This window comes from Dipteris shenzhenensis, chromosome 24 (assembly GCF_047967505.1).
Source record: "Dipteris shenzhenensis isolate YYH24624 ecotype China chromosome 24, Dip_SZ_1.0, whole genome shotgun sequence".
NCBI lineage: Eukaryota > Viridiplantae > Streptophyta > Polypodiopsida > Gleicheniales > Dipteridaceae > Dipteris > Dipteris shenzhenensis.
Window position 1 is genome coordinate 17,376,818 of NC_141619.1, and position 22,493 is coordinate 17,399,310.

The 22,493-nt window shown below is 45.9% G+C and overlaps 1 protein-coding gene across 1 annotated transcript; it reads right to left on the reverse strand.

The window, feature by feature from the left end:
• Positions 1 to 1,286: 1,286 nt before the first annotated feature.
• Positions 1,287 to 20,951, reverse strand: RPS17 (ribosomal protein S17). Its single transcript, XM_087395717.1, has 2 exons — positions 20,412 to 20,951; positions 1,287 to 1,382 (listed from the first exon to the last, which is right to left on the reverse strand). Exon 1 carries the CDS (start codon positions 20,869 to 20,871, stop codon positions 20,419 to 20,421), a length of 453 nt encoding a protein of 150 aa, XP_087251843.1. The 5' UTR covers positions 20,872 to 20,951; the 3' UTR covers positions 1,287 to 1,382; positions 20,412 to 20,418.
• Positions 20,952 to 22,493: the final 1,542 nt, after the last annotated feature.

The following is a 22,493-nucleotide window of genomic DNA, read 5'->3' on the forward strand; positions in this document are numbered from 1 at the left end:
ATTACGGGTACAACGTATCCTAGGAGTTGCTGAGAGACACGACGCGCGATCAAGGAACAGCTATACTCGAACAATTCATGGAATAATTTGGAGGGACGCACGACGCGACGCACCCGATGACGACAATGGAGAAGCTTACGTATATTTTCGACAGGGACTTATACGAGGAGCGCTTCAGTATTGGAAACGATCCTTTCACGGCAACAAAGAAAAACCAGGGCTAGTAAATAAATGCATTCTATTATGGACGTCAAACGAAAAAAAAAAGACCGAAAACCTCGATGACTAACGTAATTGTCAATGTTTACGCAGATACGACATTGAAAGACGCGAGCCTCGAGATGAAGGAGGAGCCTCCACTGAAGCGCCCGCGCAAGGGAATCGCGCGAGCCTCGTCGTCTACTGCATCACGTGCAAGCCCAACAACAGAAAATACATAGGGAGCACGACAGACCTGCCGCGGAGGATCAAACAACACAATAAAAAACCATCGGCGAAAATGAAAGAGGACTTGCAGCGTTATAAGCCCTTCAAAGAAAATTTCGAAATCAAAGTTTTGGAAACAACAGACACTGTAGACAAAGCACGAACTTTAGAGCAGTACTACATAAGGAGCCACAACACAGTAGGTCCATTAGGTTACAACACGCTCGAGGGCCATCCGGCTAGAGCGCGGAAGTACTATTTCCTAAAGCGTAGGAACATCATTTGACCCAAAAAATAAACATTTGTGCCTTCAAAAAAAGGCATCCAATGAAGTTGCAAATGGTGCTGGAACTTTTGTCGTACATGCAATGCAGCTTTGCGTTTGGATTATTCCTGTCACAGTTGCATGCTTCTGTCTCAATTTGGTTTTGATTTATTATTTATACATTTCTGAAATACATCTCCCCGTCGTTCGCTCGAAGTGGAATGGACAATAGATTTGCTTACAGTGCAAAGAATACGAATTTGTCTTCCTCCAAAAAAAACAAAAACTACGTTTTACTATCGACATGAACAACATCAAGTGCAAGCAGGACTGGATGATAACGAAATCTCTACAAAAGGTTGCATGCAATTGAACATCAATCTTCTGCATCATTTCTGACAACGTGACTCATGTGAACCTCAACAAGATAGCAAAAGAGAGAAGTATCCATCAGGAGCCCAGCTGGCCAAGCAATCTAGTTTAACTACGAAACAAATCATCTCATCATGTGATGCGTAGGCAAAACATATACAATACAGGTCAAGAGAGATCTCAACTGCTTAAAATACCGTTCATGCAGAATTGAGCAACAAAGTACAGAAAAAAAATTGCACTTATTTTCTGAGTACAAAGGTTGACTTGCTCTATCCAAAAGACGAATTACAGACCCGATAGAGACGAATATGTTCACCTGCGTCACCATATAAAAACAGTAAGTTCACTAAGAGTTGCAAGCTTTCATTGAACATGCCTATGATTGACCATCTCAATAAAACCACACAGAGGAACTGGATAGACTATAGGATCACATTTCATCGATGCGGTTACTTAAGCACGAATTGAGCATAGCACCACTACAATGTGACTAGTAAACTGTCATGTGCCCTTCATAAATTAAAAGTAATGCAACTTCTGTCATGACTCTACAAAACACATACATCCGCTGAAGCCTAGCCTCTAGGTCGTTGACAGACCAAAACTCTTCCACATGCTTCATTTTCATGTAACTGCAATTCGTTCCACCAATTATGCGAACTAAATTTAGAACTCCTCTTTAAATGCTGCAACTTCAGCACAAACAAAACTTCCTTAAGTGATTGTCCAGGTGCCACAGCCAGGCTGACAACAGCCAAAGCTTTTGCAGATTCTTAACCTACAATCAAGGAAGTAGAACCAATCCAGAAAAGAGATCCTGTACAGCTATCTAGCACCACACAGCCAATCACACAAGCCCAATCAAAACTGTCCATGGCGTGGCAAATTGAGCTGCTCCTTCATTTACAATACCACCCTCGTTGGCTGCTCCTTCGGTCGACAGCACAAGTGATGCCAGCTCCCCCTGCCTCGACGGGTTCATGAAGGGGCTGTACAGACTCTCCTGCTTGTGCTTTGCTTCGGCTGCATGGCTGGAGCTTTGCTCCCTTCAATGGACTGTTCACACAGTCCTTGCAGGTAGTGTAGCAGCTGGGACGAAGGTCTGCAGCTGAGGCTGAAAAGACAGTCCCCTGATTGGCTTTTCTGGGCTGGGAAAGGCGCACCTTGACTGGCCTTTCTCAGTGATCTTTCCACACAAACTCCCCCCCCCAAAAAAGAACCTGAATTTCCCCTTTCTCCCCACCCCCCTCTTTCCCTTGTCCCCTCCCTTTTCTAATACTCCCCCCCACCTCTTGCAACCTTCCCCTCCCTCCTCTCCGCTTTAGTCACTCCCCTTCCCTCCTCTTTACTCACTCCCTTTCCCTCCTTTCACTCGAGCCTTTGCATCCTCTCCCTCATTTACAAGTGAGGTTTTCCCAATTGGAGTATCCGCTGTGACTACATGTCCTAAATCAGGATCAATAAAGCTTTGGAATCTCTTACTTTTACAACAAGTTTCTCTAAGGATAGAAGATTTTGAATGCTCTGAAAGCCTTTTACCTATCTCTCCAAACTTGAAAGCCTTTTGTCCTAAAGTTTTTACATACTTCCAAGCTACTACTAGATGCTTCCAAATTCTTCTCACATAATGAGGGAGAGAAGCCATTACTTCAAGAGACTTCAAAATTGAGTTCAAGCCTACCTTGTCAAGAGAGAGAGAAGTAGAAATAGAAATCAAGAGTTCCTTATTTAGATAGAGTTCTTTGCTTTGAAAGGAAGCTTTTACTTTTAAGAAGCGATCTAACGAAATTTTAAGTAGTATATAATGGAGCTTATTTAGATTCAAATCCTCAAAAAAGAAGTTTTCCAAGGTGTGTTGAAGTTTGAAACGAGCTTTGACATTATATTTTTCAAAAACTTTTATGAAAAAATACCTAGAGACATTAGTCTCTCTAGGTGAAGAAGTCTTCTTTTATAGTCTTGAGAAGCAAAAACTCTTGGAACTCCGGAAGTTAAAGGAACTGAAGGTCCAAGGAGGAGGAAGAGGAAGTGAGGGAGGCAACTCACGATGAACGTGTGAGATTGCAAGAGAGCTAGGACAACCCCGTAACATAACTTTAGGTTTCCACACAAGGAGAGTATATATGACTATGTTGGTAAAGAGAAATGTTAAAGGGCTTGATATGAGGTCTCCACGTCAAAGGGTTCTTTTATTCTTATGATGAGTTGATTTTACTTCCAAATTAAAACCTCTTGGGAAGAAAGTGTGTAAAGTTCTCATCCAAAACAATTCAAGAGGTCAATCAGCCTTGTAAAAATTATTGGCATTATTAACATCGCCCGCCCTCTATATGCTCAATAGGAAAGCAACGAAAAGACCTTGCCATTGCCGCATATAAGGGTTTTGAATTCTCAATCAAAGAATCTTCCTATGAACTTTTCTAGCTTCCCTAACATGCCCAAACTAATCATCTAAAAATACAGCACATAGTGCAATTCAATCTCCATCACAGATATATATGTATATACATATATGTGCACATACATGCATGAAGCAGCATGCTTCGCAAACTTTTCCAAGAAACTATAGCTTCGGGATCCCAATTGCCATATCCTCATACCTGAGATCTAACAAGTACTTGAAATTGACATCACCATATCTCTTGTGCCATTTTGCAGATAGTGGCATCTGTTGCGGTTGAGCTAACATGGCATGCTTATCTGGTACTGTAGCTAGCATTCTGTATAAGCGTCCTTCCTTGACACCTTTTGTCACATGCACCCCTGCATTTGGGTGCAAGGTGACACACTGGCTACATCGACAAGTGTATTATAATTCCCAGATAGGAAATTTTGTCGCATGCTGTGAGCCCTTGTCCAGAGACAGTCAGGCACAAGCTACGTAGGTCAGTCTCTCAGCCTTAGGTCAAGTCAATAGTCAGTTCTTGTTCACTAGTACCCACTGGAGAATAGTAGGTTAAGTGTTTCCATCTTATAGTTTAGGTCTTAGCCTAGGTTAGGAGTCCCTTTAGGGTCCCCAAAGGCTGGACAGGTAAGTAGGGAAGGCAGCCTGCAAAGGCTGCCCAAAAACTCCCCTGGCAAATGAGCCAGGGAGGGCTTTTTATAGGCTGGTTGTAGGCCAGCCAGTCTGTAAAACAGACTGAGTCTGTAATACAGACTGACTCTGTAAAACAGACTGAGTCAGTCTGTTTACAGACTGGGTTGGCTCAGTCCAGCGCTATAAAAGGGCCCCTTGAATCCTGTTTTCTCATTCAGTTTGCTCCTGCCTTCAGTCCTCCTACAGCTCCACTTCAGCCTCCTGTGCAGCCCCTGAGATCCTCAGATCTGGCCCTACTCTAGCCTCAGTCCCTTGGCCATCAGTTCAGCCTGATCTGAAGGTGACCACGCAGCACAACAGTCGGAGGTTTGGACCAGCGAACGGAGAGAGGTTTGGACACTGTTTCCTCAGCTTTCTCAGCTCTCTTTTACAGTTTACACAGCTCACTCTCAGCTCTATATTTCCGTCATCTCTCAGTTCTCTCATAGGATCTATCACTTCTAGCTTTTCACTCTCTCACTCACGCAGTAACTCTGCATTCCGCTAGACAGCACAAGCCTCTTCCTTGCCTTGCAGAAGCGTCCTACATCGTCAGTGTGGACAGCATCAAGGTCTCGGTATTGGTCGGCGCTGCCTCTCAGGTCTTTGGGTCTGCTATACGTGTGCACAGTGAGCTCTTCAAAAGCGGGTTCCGTGCTCTCTTCAAGAGTGTTCTTTGTATTTCTCAGTTCTCCAAGTATAAAGCAAATTCTCCCTTGACTGGGGGAGGGGGCCTCAGTGGGTACAGGGACCCAATCGGTTGTCGACTCTACTCTCTCTCTACCCTCATCTCCTTCCTCTCTCTATGGTAAACAACGCTCATTCCTCGCTAAAGGTTTAAAGAAGGTCTTGCTGTTGAATTACACAATCAGATAACCGTTGCATGTTACATTGGTATAAGAGCTTCGGTCTGTATCCAGCTTGACTACCGCAAGTGTAGGGTTGTGTGAGAGGGAATGAGAGAGGGAGTGGAACCAAGGAGAGAGAGAGAGAGAGGGGGAGACACAAAAGTGTGGGTGTGAAGTGTTGAGCCACACCACAAACTCATAGGTTTTATTAGGATTAGGCTTTCACCCTATGACTGTCTTAAGACAGTCATAGGTGTCATATCTTTAACAAAAGGGTGGCAATGTGCCTTTACCCCAACAACCTCCCACCTAAAGGCCAATGTGCCTAAAGGGGAGAAAAGAATAAAAATTACAGCAATATACAGTTACTGTATACAAGACCATAAAATAAGAATGGTCTCATCCTAATCCCATGATGTGGCGGCAATGTGCAAACCGCTCTGTAGGCAAGCTCTTAGTGAGCAAATCTGAGCATATCTGCAGGATTATCATCAGTATGCACCTTCACAAGCTCAAGTCGCTTGTCTTCCAGTACCTCCCTGATGAAATGGTATTTCACATCTATGTGCTTGGTCTTTTGATGAAAGACCGGATTCTTTGCCAACATGATAGCACTCTGACTATCACAATGCAAAACTGGCATATCTCCTGTAATGCCCAAATCTCCCACCAGCCAAGTAAGCCATATTGCTTCCTTGCAAGCCTCAGTGGCTGCAACATATTCAGCTTCAGTGGTTGACAGTGCAACGCATTTCTGCAACCGAGACACCCATGATATAGCACCTCCTGCAAATGTGAAAATATAACCGGTAGTATACTTCCGGTTATCTGCATTCCCTGCATAGTCTGAATCTGTAAAACCATGCACCAATGCATCCTGCCTACCATAGCATATGCACAAGTCTTTGGTACCCTTGAGATACCTCAAGACACCTTTCACTGCTTCCCAATGCCGCTTGCCTGGATTTGCCATATACCTGCTGATGACTCCCACCGCAAAAGCAATATCCGGACGAGTGGCAACCATGGCATACATCAAAGAACCAACTGCAGATGCATACGGAACCTTGGCCATTTCAGCCTTATCATCATCTGATCTGGGGCTGTCCTTACTGCTGAGTTTTAAATGTGGAGGCAACGGGGTACTAATAGACTTCCCCCCCTCCATTTTAAACCTCTGCAGTACTTTGTCAATGTACTCCTTCTGTGACAGAAACAAAAGTCCCTTGGACCTGTCACGAATAATCCGCATGCCAAGAATATGGTTTGCATCACCCAAGTCTTTCATGTCAAAAGACTTATGCAATTGTTTCTTCAAAGCACTAATCTCCTGCTGAGATTTACTGGCAATCAGCATGTCATCCACATATAGAATGAGTAGCATCAAACTGCCATCCTTTGCCCGTTTGGTGTACAAGCAATGATCGGCGGTCTCACACCTATGATACCCTTGGGACTGCATGAAGGCATCAAACTTCTTGTACCATTCTCTTGGCGCCTGCTTGAGTCCATACAAGCTCCTCTTGAGCTTACACACAAGCTGCTCTTTCCCTTTAACAGCATATCCCTCTGGCTGACTCATATAGATCTCATCATGGAGATCTCCATGAAGAAAAGCAGTCTTCACATCCATCTGTCACATCCATCTGACATAAATCCATGTCCTCATGAGCAACAAGAGCTAACACTGCTCTCAAAGTAGTCATCCTGACTACAGGGGAAAAGATCTCATCAAAGTCAATGCCCTTCTCCTGCTTAAATCCCTTGGCAACCAATCTGTCCTTATACCTCAGTAAAGCATTTGAATCCACTTTGACTTTGTAAACCCACTTGCATGGCAAAACCTTTCTGCCTGCAGGTAGCTGCACCAAGTTCCATGTATCATTTTGAAGTAGGGAGTCCATTTCTGACTGCATGGCTTTCTCCCACTTCCTTTTCTCTGTTCTTCCCATAGCTTCCTTGAAGCTGGAAGGCTCACCACAATCTGTCAGCATGATAAAATCAGCCACATTATTGGCTCCTGGAACAAACCTGTCAGGAGGCCGTTGTACACGGGTGCTCCTCCTAACAAAATGTTCCGGATTAGGCTGCTGTCTAGCCTGTTCGTCATGCATGACGGGTGGCTGTACCACCATATTTGGCTGTTCTACCGCCCCATTTGCTGGCATATCCAGTGGTGCATCATTGGCAATATTCTCTGGCTGATTTTCAGCCTGTATACCCTCTTGAACAGGGTTATCTACAGCAGCCTGCTGCTGCATATTAATGGGCATTCTTTGCTGTCCGACATCATCATAAACAACCCTCCTGTATTCCATAGGTTGCACGGGTTCTTTGTGTACACTATCCTCTTTAAAGATGACATCATTGCTGCGTATAATCTTCCGTTTGACGGGATCCCATAACCTGTACCCCATTTCACCTTCGTCACCATAACCCATAAAGATGCATCTGGAAGACTTTGGCTCCAGTTTGGTGCATAGTTCTTTGCGTATATGAGCAAAGCACTCGCAGCCAAACACACGTAAGTGCTTATATGAAGGTGGCTTGCCAGACCACACCTCCTCTGGCACTTTCAACTCCAAAGCCTTGTTCGGCGGCCTGTTAATTATGTGAACTGCTGTTTGCACAGCTTCTGCCCAAAAGCCATGGGGCAATGCAGCATAAGACAACATACGTCGAACCTTCTCCTGAATAGTTCGATTCATCCGCTCACTCACACCATTTTGAGATGCATTATGAGGGGCTGTGAGTTCATGTTTAATGCCCTTAGCTTCGCAAAACTGTACAAAAGCATGTGACACATACTCACCCCCATTATCGGATCTGAGGCATTTCAGCCTGCGACCTGTCCGATTCTCAACCTGAGCGACAAACTTCTTGAAAGCATCTAAGGCATCGCTTTTATGCTTCAAGAAATAGACCCACACTTTGCGTGTGGCATCATCAATAAAAGTAATGAAATACTTTGCACCCCCTAGTGACAGCTGTGGCATCTCACACAAATCAGTGTGCACTAGATCAAGCGGTGCTCTATTTTGGGGAGTTCTCCTCTTATGAGGAGTCATAGAATGCTTGCCAAATATGCAATGATCACAAGTAGGCAAATCTGAAAATGAAAGAGACGGTAGATAACCCAAACGTGACAGTTCTTGCATTCCTTTAACGGACATGTGTCCCAACCGGCTATGCCACAATGAAACCTTTGGCAGCTCGGTTATGGCAACAACATGATTACCTACACTGGAAACATAAAGAGGGTACAAGGTATCACTCTTATAACCCTCAGCCACTACAACCTGGCCATCAGTAATCACCCATTTGGAATCCCCAAATGTGGTGTGGTAACCACTGTCATCCAACAAGCCAGTGCTAATCAGATTTTTCTTGATTTGCAGCACATGGCGAACACCATCAAGCATAAATGTGCGTCCATCGGGGAATACTATCTGTATACTGCCAATCCTTGCAATCTGACATGCATAGTTGTTCCCAAGGTGAACAACTCCATGAGTACCTGTGTAGGAAGTAAACCACTCCCTATGAGGAGTAACATGAAAAGAAGCACCTGAATCCAAGAGCCAGGTGTGCATGTCATGGCCATCAATAACCAATGTATGTGCAATTACAGCAGAAGAGCATAAAACATCATGTCTGTCACTTTCACTGTCTTCTGCTGCAACATTCACTGCATCCAAGTCATCTGCCTTGGCCTTGCCTTTGCCTTTGCTTCCACTGCCTGCATCCTTTGTCTAGCCTTCTTGGCTTTCTGATCCCGTATAAACTTGAAGCACTTAGACTTCACATGTCCCTTCTTGCCACAGTAAAAGCATTCAATATCCTTTTTGCCACGGGACTGACTGCGGGATTTGGACTTTCCAGCAGATCTCCCCTTCTGCTGAGTCCTGCCTCTTTCCTGTACCTGCAAAGCATTTGAAGACTTGCTGCCCGCATTATTCTTCCTGCTCATCTCCTCCATAAGGAGAGAGCTCTCCACATCAGCATACATAAGAGTGACATTTGAATTAGACAGGGTGGTCTTGAAAGTGTCCCAACTCTCAGGGAGGGTACACAACAAGAAAGTAGCCTTGAACTCCTCATCAAGGTTCAATCCCTGTGCAATAAGCTGTGTAAAGATGGCATTGAACTCACTCAAGTGTGAGGTCATAGCTGTACCTTCCTTCATGCGAAGATCAACAAGCTTCTTCAACCAATAAACCTTACTGGCTGAACTCTTTTGGGCATACAACTCTTCTAGCCTCTACCATAGGCCATAAGAGGTCTTTTCAGCCTGAACATTGAACACAAGAGAATCACTGAGAGTATGCATGATAGCAGCCCTAGCGGACAAATCAAGCTCCTCCCACTCATCATCTGACATCCCAGATGGCTTGACACCCTTCACCCTTAAGGGCTTAGAAATCTTCTTTAGCAGAAGTACATTCAAACACTGTTCTGCCCATAATGCATAATTGTGTGCCCCTTCCAATTTCTTTATGTTCAGAATTGAAGATTCACTTCCCCCTAATGCCATATCAGATAAGGAAAGTACCTGACTCCCTGTAAGTCAAAAATGACTAAATAAAATTCTGATTTCTCAGAAAAACCTGCTCTATCAAGAGCCAGGAGCACTCACAATAGTGCTGTTTTTACTGTCAAAAAAAAATCTGCAGCAAAACAGAAAATTTCCCTCCAGTCACTGTACCTTCTGACACACTGTACCGTGCTCAAATAGGCATAAAACAGTAACCTCAGAATGCTGCAGCTGTTCCACAAGTGCTTTATCAGTGCATCACGAAGCACAAAACACTGCTGTCCTGGACACTTCTCCCACCTCAGATGAGGTATTGCACTGATTTTATATGCATAAACCACTTGTCATACACTGTTTTGTTCACTGAAAAGAGGCTCCAAACACTTCAGCCTGTCACAAACCTGCAACAAAGAATGGGACAAATCCCAAGCAATCACCCTTCTGCCAAGGGGATAAAAGGCATCTGAAGGTCTCAAACAGTAACTCAAGTGCTCACAAGCAAAATCTGGGCAAAAGCCCCTTGATTTGACACCTGTACCAAGTGAAAAACACCTCAACACTGAGGTAACATACAAAATACAGCGCTCTCCTGGTACTTTCACCTGACAATGTGATGCATAAACGGCCCTGTGTACACAGTAACAACACAGATCCCAGCGTACAAACACTGAAGAGAAAATCTTTTGAGCACTGTCAACGATGGACAGTTAGGGACTGAGTAAACTCGATGCGCCCTGGCCAAGCGTGGCTCAACTGAGATTTTTCAAGGTGTCGTACACAGAATGTGACCTGTAAGAAATGTCACTGAATACACTGCGGAAACAAGACCAATGTGAGCATTCTGGCTCCACACTGCCTCAAGGCATACACTGCATAAACTACCAGGCAAAAGCCCTTTGAAATTGTCACCCAAAAGCTGAGATTTGCACTCAGCAAAAGCATAAAAGCCCTCTGCAAAATCAAGGCATTTGACCTTCCTGAAACAAGATAACTGTGCAACCACCACACAATGTGGCACTAGTCACCTCAAGCACGAGGGACACGAGGGTACTTGCTGTACCTTCAACACACAGTTTTGAGAACTGAACAACCGGGAATGAAGAGCAGAGTGCTCTCTCTTTTTCTTCTTCCCCCAAAAAAAAAAAATGCCTGCTGTACCTGCGCAGGGTACAAATCCCAAAACAAAAAATCCGAACTGTACCTCCTTGACGCAACGACCGTACGGCGGCGTCCGTACAGTCGGTACGGACGACCGTACCTGACCATACGAAAGGCTGTAGCAACCTATGCTGTGCGGTGCGCAGCTAGCAACAGCTAGCTGCTGCTGCGTGTGCGAGCTGCCCTGCTCTGCCTGCGCGCTGCCTTGCTCTGCCCGCGCGCGCTGCCTGCGCGCTGCCCTGCTCTGCCCGCACGCGCTGCCCTGCTCTGATACCAGTTGAGAGGGAAATGAGAGAGGGAGTGGAGAGGGAGAGGTGAAGGCTCTGATACCAGTTGAGAGGGAATGAGAGAGGGAGTGGAACCAAGGAGAGAGAGAGAGAGAGAGGGGGAGACACAAAAGTGTGGGTGTGAAGTGTTGAGCCACACCACAAACTCATAGGTTTTATTAGGATTAGGCTTTCACCCTATGACTGTCTTAAGACAGTCATAGGTGTCATATCTTTAACAAAAGGGTGGCAATGTGCCTTTACCCCAACATTGTGTTGAGATCCAGAAAGGACACACAATCAAGCACCATGGAAGGGTCACGAAAAGATTTCAACCGTGAAGACTTTGAAGAGGAGAAAGACTACCAACAAGATACGCTTCCGCCAAATGCTCAAGAAGTGATGGCGAACCTTCTAGAGCTAAATCAGGTCTTGCTGCAGCAACTCGAAGAACATTCATCCCAGCTAGAAGAAAGCAGAAGACAGCGGGACCAGACAAAACGTCTGGAGGAAAAAGAAGCACAAAAGCCGCTGGAAGAAAGAAGAACCACTGATTTTGAAAAACTGCTCCTGTTGATGCATGAGGAACGCAAAAATGAGGAGGCACTGCGACGCGCAGAGCTCGCCCAGGCAGAGAGGCAACAAAATCTAGACCGAGAGGCAATGCTTCTCCAACACAAACAGATGTTAGCCGCTATGCAGGCAAGTTTGAGCACAGCGGTCGTCTCCGCCACAGCTTCGCCATCGACAAAGGTAACACCACTCACTCGGTCCACTCCAAATTTTGTAAAGTATGATGGTAAGTGTGATCATTCAGCAATTTTGCAATTTATTCATCAGTTTGTAGCTCATTTTTCGTTAGCATGGATTCAAGATGAGCAAGATAAAGTCCACCTTGCAGCCCCTCATCTTACAGGTGAGGCGGTGACTTGGTGGCAGCATTGGGCTAGTAAGCATACTGACCCAAAAACGTTTAAGACGAATTTCGTTTAGGCAACGTTTGTGGCCGACCTCAAAGCCCGTTTTCTCCCACCCCAATATATGCTTAACCTGGAGGATGAGTTCGCTCGTCTCTTCCAGAATGGTTTGCCTGTGTTGACATACAGTAATAAGGTCATCACACTGGCGCGACAGTTGGGCGTGACGGAGAGCGCCAAGATGAAGCAATTCATTCGAGGTTTGGACACGAACATACGTTTTACCATTCGGAACTTCGACCCGCCGGATTATGAGCCGGCACTGACTCTCGCACAAAATCAGGAGATGATGCTGAACGAGGAAAGCCCAAGCAGGTCCAGAAAGATTCCAAAGCCCCGCAGCAGTCAAACAACACAGCGGGTAAGGATCAGAAGAAGAACAACCAGTTCCAAAAGAAAGACGGCCAAGCATCTGGTCAAAAGAGGGAATCCAAGCCAAAGATGACTTCGGATGAGAAGGCTAAAGCAGGTATAACAGGAGGCTATCTACAGCCCAACGAGCAGAAGCGATACCACCAAGAACATCGCTGCTTTCATTGCCACCACATCGCTGGACATGGCAAGAAGAATTGTCCAAAGTGGCTTGTCGAAAAGGCTGCGAAAGCACCTACTTCGTCCGTCGCTAATGTATTGGCTCTTCCAGCTCCGCCTCCATCCTCAGCTACGAATGCCGTCTTCCCTGCTTTGAACGCCGTTCCCACGGTGGTCTTTCAAGGTAAGAAGGAGGGCGACTTCTCAAATCAAAAGAAGGCGCTCATTCGAGCGAATGGCACAGCTAACGGGCATCAATTTATTGTCCTGTTCGATATGGGGAGTTCAAACCCCTCAGCTTGCCAAGACAGTGGGGTGCACCTTGGTACCTCACGAGCTTGCAATGGATGGGTTCACGCCCCGCTTGCGCACACACATCACGCATAAGGCCATCCAATTCACTTTTTCAATTCAGAAGGCCATGTTTACGCAAGATTTTATATTGACTCCTTTGATGGGGTGCGACATGATCCTCAGGATTCATGTTTCGACGCCTAATTGGCGGCAAGATACCTTCACGATTGTGGAAGGTTTACCTGAGCCCGCCGTGATACGCGGTGATCGGAGCATACCAAGGATTCCATTAATCTCTCATATTCAAGCAGATCGTGCCGTCCGCAAGCGTGCCATGTGTGCACTTGTCTATGTCCAGTGCCAGATCACTGCAGTTCAAGCCACTCCTCCGATGGGGCAAGCAATGGTAGATCTACTCCAAGAGTTCAAAGACATCATGCTCCGGGACGATCTGCCACCCCAGCTACCTCCCAACCGACCGGAAGACCATCGCATCGATCTACTTCCGGACCCGACACCTCCAAGTAAGTTCCCTTATCAACTTTTAACGTCTATGGAGGGGGAGTTAGAACGTATGCTCATTTCCTGCAAACAAACGGCCAACGTTGAAGATGTAGCTCGTTTGTTTATCAAGTATTGGTATCCCATTGGAGGGTTGCCAAAGACCATCACATCCGACAAGGACTCTAAGTTTACGTCTAACTTTTGGCAAGCCTTGTTTGATAATTTTGATACTAAGCTGCAGATGTCCAGCGCTTTCCATCCACAATCGAACGGCGAGACGGAAAAGTATAATGCTATGGCATTTGATATTTTGAAATCATATTGTCATGATGCTCAGGGAAAGTGGGAGCAGTTTCTTCCGCTTGTGCAGGCCATTTTGAACGATACCTATTCTTCGAGTATTGGTCGCACACCTTATGAAGCGGCGTTTGGACGGCGATTTACCTCACTCCTCACCGAATGGTGTCTCCATCTCTTGAAGCCAACAAAACCACCAAAGCCATGGCAGAGATTACGGAGTCCGTGAAAAGCCGCATCGCCAAAGCTCAAGCATCGCGTATACACGCCAAGCTAACAAATCCAGACAAGATGTCCACTATAAAGAGGGTCAATGGGTGTATTTACGCATTATCAAGCAACGATTGAAGCAGGTGGGCAAGCGATGCCCTAAGCTGTCCTTCACGAGCTTCGGACCATTCCCTATTATTCAAAAGATCAACGATGTCTCGATGAAGTTACGCCTACCAAACAGTTGGACTATGCACAACATGTTCCATGTAGCTTGGTTGAAGCCATATTTTGGGCCTCCTCTTTCAGAGATTTCCGACAAGCAACAACCTGAAGTTCTTGATGAAGCCGAAGTTTTGCAGCAAGAACAGATCCTTCTTCATAAATTCAAGCATGGGTCAGGACGCAGGGTCCGGGAGTTTTACACCAAGTTCCAGGATCGAGGTACCCATGAAGCAGTGTGGTTGGACGAAGATTTTTTCCAGGAGTTTCCCAAGATATTGGCGGACTACTTGGAAGCAATGAACCTACCGCCAAGTTAAGGAGGGAATGTCACATGCACCCCTGCACTTGGGTGCAAGGTGACACACTGGCTACATCAACAAGTGTATTATAATTCCCAGATAGGAGATTTTGTCATATGCTGTGAGCCCTTGTCCAGGGACAGTCAGGCACAAGCTACGTAGGTCAGTCTCTCAGCCTTAGGTCAAGTCAGTAGTCAGTTCTTGTTCACTAGTACCCACTGGAGAATAGTAGGTTAAGTGTTTCCATCTTATAGTTTAGGTCTTAGCCTAGGTTAGGAGTCCCTTTAGGCTCCCCAAAGGCTGGAAAGGTAAGCAGGGAAGGCAGCCTGCAAAGGCTGCCCAAAAACTCCCCTGGCAAATGAGCCAGGGAGGGCTTTTTATAGGCTGGTTGTAGGCCAGCCAGTCTGTAAAACAGACTGAGTCAGTCTGTTTACAGACTGGGTTGGCTCAGTCCAGCGCTATAAAAGGGCCCCTTGGCTGCCCTGTTTTCTCATTCAGTTTGCTCCTGCCTCCAGTCCTCCTACAGCTCCACTTCAGCCTCCTGTGCAGCCCCTGAGATCCTCAGATCCGGCCCTGCTCTAGCCTCAGTCCCTTGGCCATCAGTTCAGCCTGATCTGAAGGTGACCACGCAGCACAATAGTCAGAGGTTTGGACCAGCAAACGGAGAGAGGTTTGGACACTGTTTCCTCAGCTTTCTCAGTTCTCTTTTACAGTTTACACAGCTCACTCTCAGCTCTATATTTCCGTCATCTCTCAGTTCTCTCATAGGATCTATCACTTCTAGCTTTTCACTCTCTCACTCACGCAGTAACCCTGCATTCCGCTAGACAGCACAAGCCTTTCCTTGCCTTGCAGAAGCGTCCTACATCGTCAGTGTGGACAGCATCAAGGTCTCGGTGTTGGTCGGCGCTGCCTCTCAGGTCTTTGGGTTTGCTATACGTGTGCATAGTGAGCTCTTCAGAAGCGTGTTCCGTGCTCTCTTGAAGAGTGTTCTTTGTATTTCTCAGTTCTCCAAGTATAAAGCAAATTCTCCCCTGATTGGGGGAGGGGGCCCTCAGTGGGTAAAGGGACCCAATCGGTTGTCGACTCTACTCTCTCTCTACCCTCATCTCCTTCCTCTCTCTATGGTAAACAACGCTCATTCCTCGCTAAAGGTTTAAAGAAGGTCTTGCTGTGAATTACATGACCAGATACCCATTGCATATTACACCTTTTGCTACTAGTAGCTGACATCTTTGGGATTTATCTCTGATAGTGCATTCATCACCGTCGAAGATGGCTCGATAATTGTGTTCCATCATATGCATGCATGTATGTGCACATATATGTATATACATATATATCTGTGATGGAGATTGAACTACACTATGTGTTGTATTTTTAGATGATTAGTTATGCATGCATGTATGTGCACATATATGTATATACATATATATATGTGATGGAGATTGAACTGCACTATCTGTTGTATTTTTAGATGATTAGTTTGGGCATGTTAGGGAAGCTAAAAAAGTTCATAGGAAGATTCTTTGATTGAGAATTCAAACCCTTATAAGCGGCAATGGCAAGGTCTGGTTTCGAATCTTTTTGTTGCTTTCTACGTACGTACATGTATGTATGTATGTATGTATGCTCTGTGTGTGTGTGTGTGTGTGTGTGTGTGTGTGTGTGTGTGTGTGTGCACATTCCACACAAAAAAAAAAGTGTCTACGTGCAAACACACACACACACTTATGTGTGTTGGAGATTGTGTGGTCACCTCCCCATCTATAAGCCCCCATACGAGGAGAGCATTGGGCGGGGGGGGGAGGAACCAATGGCTTCCACATGGGCAGCAAGCTCACTGCAAAAGATGTAAACACAGGGCTGCCACGTGAGCAGCACATGTGCTGCCATGTGGGCAGCAGGTTCAAAAGAGTGCTGCCACATGGGCAGCACATGTGCTGCCATGTGGGCAGATTGCCTCCATGCTGGGACAGCAGGGGCACAGAGGTGTCCTGTGGCTGTCAGCAATTTGCAGTGATTCCAGCATGGATAGACACGTTAGCAGTACGGATTGCAGGCAGGCGCAGTACAGACCTTCTACTGAGGCTGTTTGGACCTGCAGCGTGGTTTCCAGGGGCTGGAGATGGCTGGAACAGAGGCGGAACTGGTACAGCAGTTAGGCGCTTGGTTAGGAGAGGCTATGGGACTGAAACAGGGCCTAGAACAAGTCAAGATTTAGGGCATGACTGCTTGGGCCAGAGGCAGCCTGCCATGCGGCGAGGCAGGGCCATGCATACCTCAAGAAAAGTGCCCCACCAGACAATTTTCGCAGACTGGGTGGGTTGGCTGACAGGCTGCAAGTTGACCAATAAGACCCCTACTGGGTTGGTTCATTCAGGGGCTTCCAAGCCCTATAAAAGGCGAGCCCGTAGAACTCATTTCACATCCACTTGAGCAGCAGATATTCAGCAGACTGAAGCAGCAGACCAGCATTCTTTGCGCCTACATCCAGGAGGATGAAAGAAGGGCTGAGGAGCTGCAAACAGAGCTTGGAGGGGGCTGCATACCTAGACTGACAATGATGGCAGCAAGGTGCAGGGATCAAGGCACAGTGACTAGATTCTACAGAAGCTCGGCAAAGGAGCACGTGGGCTCAGGGATCTAGAAGTGCCAAGGAGGTAGTAGGACAACTTTTGGTAAAGACAGAGGACCATGGTTTGGTGGTGCTCTGCACTGCTTTGTATTGTGTCCTTTTGTGGACAATAATATATATCTTATTTTACTTTTATATCTAGCTTGGAGCATTGTCTATTTACTGGTCTGCACATATATTTGTTGAATACACACAAGTAAAGAAGTTTGGAATCCTTCTATCTGAATTCATGGGCTATCTATCAGTCTTCTGCTGTGGGTACCCCAAACACACACACACACACACACACACGTGTGCGTGTGTGTGTGTGGAGAGAGAGAGAGAGAGAGAGATGAATCCAGGAACATGCCCAAACTCATCCTCTAAAAACACAACATAGTGCAGTTCACGTGTGTGTGTGTGTGTGTGTGTAGAGAGAGAGAGAGAGAGATGAATCCAGGAACATGCCCAAACTCATCCTCTAAAAACACAACATAGTGCAGTTTCAATCTCATGATAGTCACAAGAAGAATGCAAAAGGATGAGCTAGTAGACGGCAACAAGCAAGGAAGAAATTGGAGACACCTATGGATATGGACCCCTCCCCTCCTCCACAAGCTCAAGTACGAGACAAGGGGAAGACACCACCTTATAGGACTCCACCCAATCTTAAAGATGCTCATAGATGTAACATCCTGCAACAGCATAAACACCCCGCTAGCCGCCAAAGGCTATGTCAACAGGTGGCCCCACTTTCTCCCACTCCTTTGTTGCATAGATAGGCCGCCACCTTATAGGACTCCACCCAACCTTAAAGATGACCATAGATGTAAGACCCTGCAACAGCGTAACACCCTGCTAGCCGCGAAAGGCTATGTCAACAGGTGGCCCCACTTTCTCCCACTCCTTGGTTGCATAGGTAGGCCGCGATTCCTTCCCTGTCATCTTCCTTCAACTCCTCTGGTGGTGCCTGTATCTGCTCCACCCTTCCAACTCCAAGATGGAGCCATCTTCCAATCCCTCTCCCTCACCTCCTCTGCTTGCATCGGTCCTACCCTTTCTTCTGACTCAAACATTGGTTCTGTCGACAATGGTCCTCCCCATAGGGCTTTCCAAGAACTCCACAGCACCCCCCCCCTTCCCCTCCACCGTCCTCACTCCTCGCTTGCTTCCTCCTAGCCTAGCCTCCTTTCCGCCTATTCCCTCTCCCACCATATTAGTCCCCCCTCTACCCTTGCTGTCCCCCTTAAAGTCTCCCCTCCACTGGTACCAGAAGGGGCTAGGCTAGGGTCACTCGCTAGCTACAGTCCCCCAATTCCTTGGCTTCCTTCTCTTTGACTTCGGCACCTAGTCCCATTGCAAGACAGCTCTTATATATCATAGAGAGTTGGGCCACGGAACTACGTGGATGTTCCCCCCAATTACCCCTCTAGTTCTAGAGGTATCAATCCTTTGTGTTCACACCAAGAAAGGTGGGGTGCTAGGGGCCTAAGGTATCAACCTGGGGTTTCCTCTTTCTAGAGGCAGGTGAGAAGGTGTGGTGTCTGCAAACTCTCGCCAGATTTTTGGAGACCCATTGATGACATATTGATTTTCTCTATGGATCCTGCACAACATGAGCAGCATGTCAACAAGTCCTACACCCTCTAAAGGACAATTAGTTGTACATTAATGCCAAGAAGAGCAGCTTCTTTTGGAGGTACATTATTTGAGGTAAATCATCAGCTCCACCAATATTCGATTGGACTTTGCGAAGGTCCAAGACACAATGGGCTAGGAGCTGGCCACAAAAGGACAAGGTCCATATGCTCATGGCAATTTGCCAAGCATTCAGAGAGCACATCAAGGACTTGGCCAAGATTGCGGTACTGATCACCAATAAATTGCAGGGGGTGAAGACAAATAAGCGAGCCATCTGCTTCAGTATAGAAGCACTTAAACCCTTCATCTTACTAAAGCAAGCACTTAGCACAACCCTTATATGGCATTGGCTCAAAGGGACGATTCATTTGATGTGAAGATCGATGCTAGTGACTATGCCATCGGAGCAATCATGGAGCAACATGGTCCCTCCATCGCATTTGAAGGATGCAAATTCATCCAAGAACAGATACTCACTATATGACAAATTGCTAGCAATCAATCATTTAGTGGAGTTGGACATTCTAGCACTTTGGAGGCATTATAACATTCTAGCACTTTGGAGGCATGATAAACTAGGTTCCCACGTCAAAGAATGTCATTCCCAATGCTTTAAACAAAAAGGGCCTTAGCATTGTACGAGATTCAACACTCTAGACATGAAGAACTAGTACCACGATGCTCCCGAGTTTCGAACTCATTGGTACAAAGTGATGTTGGGCAATCAAATCGACAAGTACGGCATCCATGATAGGTGGTAAAGGATGCCTTTGTTTTCTTTCCCAATTTTGGTCAGCCTTGTCACACGTTGCCCACAATCCCACAGTTGACAGACATGAGGGGTCAATGACAACCTCAAGAAACTTGAACCGAAGTATTTCTAGCCACATCTTCTCAATGACGTCCACAAATGTCACTCATTGTCACGTATGCCAGAAGATTAAAGGTTCCTCATGGGACTTTGCCTTTAGATTCATGACCAGCCCTTTGAGCATATCAGCATGGACTTTGACACATTACTTCCACCTTATTGGTTTCACGAACACTTGTGCCTAACCAATTTAGCACGTTTGGCATGTTTATTCCGTGTAAAAGCACCAGCAACGCACATGATATATCCAAGTTGTTACTTTGTTGGCAATATATGTGTGGTATTCCTAAGGCCATGGCCATTATGTCCAACAAGAGACTCCAAGTTTCAATTAATTGGCCTAAGACTCAGTGACATGTTATATTGCAGATACACAATCCTCATGGAGGAATGAGTCACGTCATTGTACCGTCTTAGATCAGCGATACAAACAAATGCAGATCTCAAAACAAGTTCTTGCTACCAAGCTTTGTCTTTTAACTTTCAAGCCATGGCTAGTGACTTTGGAGTGTCCAGTCAACATTTCTGAAATTCCAAGGGGTAGTTGAATACTTCCTTGATGTTTCCTGCATTCAAAATTTTGGATAAACATACTTCTGTTACAATAACAGATCACCTCTAGTCATGGTCTGGACGCTCAAGAGAATCGAAAGAAATGTGGGGGATAAATACATGAAATGCCGAATCCTTTTCACACTACTAGTGCCCCTGCTCTACTAGAATCTTAGCTTGCTCTTACATAAACGACCTCTTCAGAAAGACAGTTAGAAGGCGGCTTCCCAAGAACGGAAATGATGGCACATATCCCTCCAAATATAACGTCCGCAGAGGCTTGGAATGTTCGACTACGCCGTTGAAAATTCTGTTTCATTCAATACTGATCCCCTCAGGCTCTACCTTACCAGACTTAAGGGACAGTACTTTGGCGGGACATTTTCAGGAGAGTCGCAATAGATTTTATACATGAAAAAGCTTTAACGAGGTTCCCTGTACTCACCGAAGAGCTAAGTGGTGGCGGACTCCAATGGGGGCAGGAGCTCTTCTGCGAGCTTGGCAGCCGGGGCACGTCCGCCAGCGGTCTCCGCAACCCTGTATGTCTTGGTTTTGCTTATAGGGGCGCATTTGACGAGGATAACGACGTCACCCACTTTGCACTTGTTCTCAGCGTCGTGCGCGTGGTATTTCTTAGTGGTCTTGATGCGTTTCTTGTACTTGGGGTGGCGAGAGATACGGACGACCTCAACAGCGACGGTCTTATCGTTGGTAGAGCAGACAACCTTTCCTCTGATCTTTTTCATGGCCTCGATGGGGAGGCGACGAGGGGGAGGGCAAGGGAGGAGGGAAGGGGAGCAAGGGGAGCAGATTTTGGAGCCTGAGAAGGAAGAGTGGGAGAGAGAGATGGGGGTAGAGAGAGGAGAGTAGAGCTTGGCAGCCATGGAAATGAGCGCGGCCGCCATAGCTGAAGCTTTGAGGTTTATGCAGTTCTGCTTCACAGATAATCAAGATAACGCCTAGCGCGAGAGACTACGTATTCGTCTTCGTCTTCGTATTCGTATACATACTTGCGTATTTCATATGTTTGCCTGCACCTTGAGGGAATCTTTAGAAACCTTGCTTGAGCCCTGCCCGCCCACGCCAATCTTCATATTGAAGGACAAAATCTGTCATTGTCCTTCAAAAATAACTAAATATATGCAAAAATTTGCAACCTTGTTCAATTGTTGGCCTTCATTTGCAACGTCAATTTTTCTAATGGCCTTCCCTAGAATGCCTAAAGGGCTTTGAAGGTCGCTGAAGGCTTCAAATTTCAAGGCTGGCCCATGCCTCAATGATAAGGCCCTTGGTGGTCAGGGGCTCCATACACACTACACTGCCATGATCTGGCGATGAGAACTTTGCTCATGTGGTGCACAGTCATGGGTTTAAGCCCCACTAGCTAAAGTTGCATTACATGCTTTTTTGAAGACGAAACCCCCTGCCCAAAGCCCTTGGGCATGGGGTCTTGGCTTGGGCAGGTAGCACAAATTTTGGAGCTAATAGTGTCTTGCCATCTGGCAAAATGCTCCTGTCTTTTTGGCTGGTTCTTTGTGCCGACATTGAAGCTTGGCTACCACAGCTTGAATGACTTGTTCTAACTTTCATTTGGTTGTGATGGTACCAGGTGAGTCGGGTTACCTATCTATCGGTTCTGCATTTAAAAATCCTGGGCATGACTACGAAGAAGAAGGATACGGCATTCGCAACTTCGAGGAGTACTCTATGGCAGATTATCTCCAACTATGAAGAATAGGACTAAACTTTCTATTGGGGAATAGTCATGAGTATTGTTGTACTCTTTATAAGTTATTGATATGAATATGAATATGTAGATTGATTCCACTTTGCACTTTTTCGAAAGGGGTGGAATAATAATGGATTGCTTTCACTTGTGCGGTGTTAAGGGCAATGGTATATGGTTGTATTTGGGTTACTTATGCATTGAAAATTGATCTAGTATAGGACACACACACACACACACACACGTCACACACACAGAGTCAATACTATATCCTTCTTTTTGTGATCTCATCCAAATCTTCTCCTCTCATATCATCTCCCATGTTGAGCTTCTTCCGGGCCGTGTGTAAAGAGGCTGAGTGTTTTTTGTGGTCTACAAGGGTTGTATATACATGGCACCTTTTAGTATAGCTTCTTCTTTTGACATGTGTTACAATTTGGATTTTTATACATTTCACCTTTTGAAGGGAGGGCCAACCCTACTCCTTGTACCTCTCTCTCTCTCTCTCTCTCTCTCTCTCTCTCTCTCACATTACAACCACTTGGGCCCATATGGCGCCAAGACATATGCTGATTCTCTCAACCTTCCCTTTGTCTCCAAATGGCTCTTGTGCTATCCATATATGAGATCCAAATGGCCCTTGTGTTATCCATACCAATTTGGGTGAAATGCCACAACAATGACATCACCTAAACCCTCAAAGAATCTAAATGTCAAACATGGAGGACTGAAAGGCAAACATCCTCACATGGCAGGTGAATAAGAAAGTACTACAAGTTATGCTTTTGGTTCACCTATTTT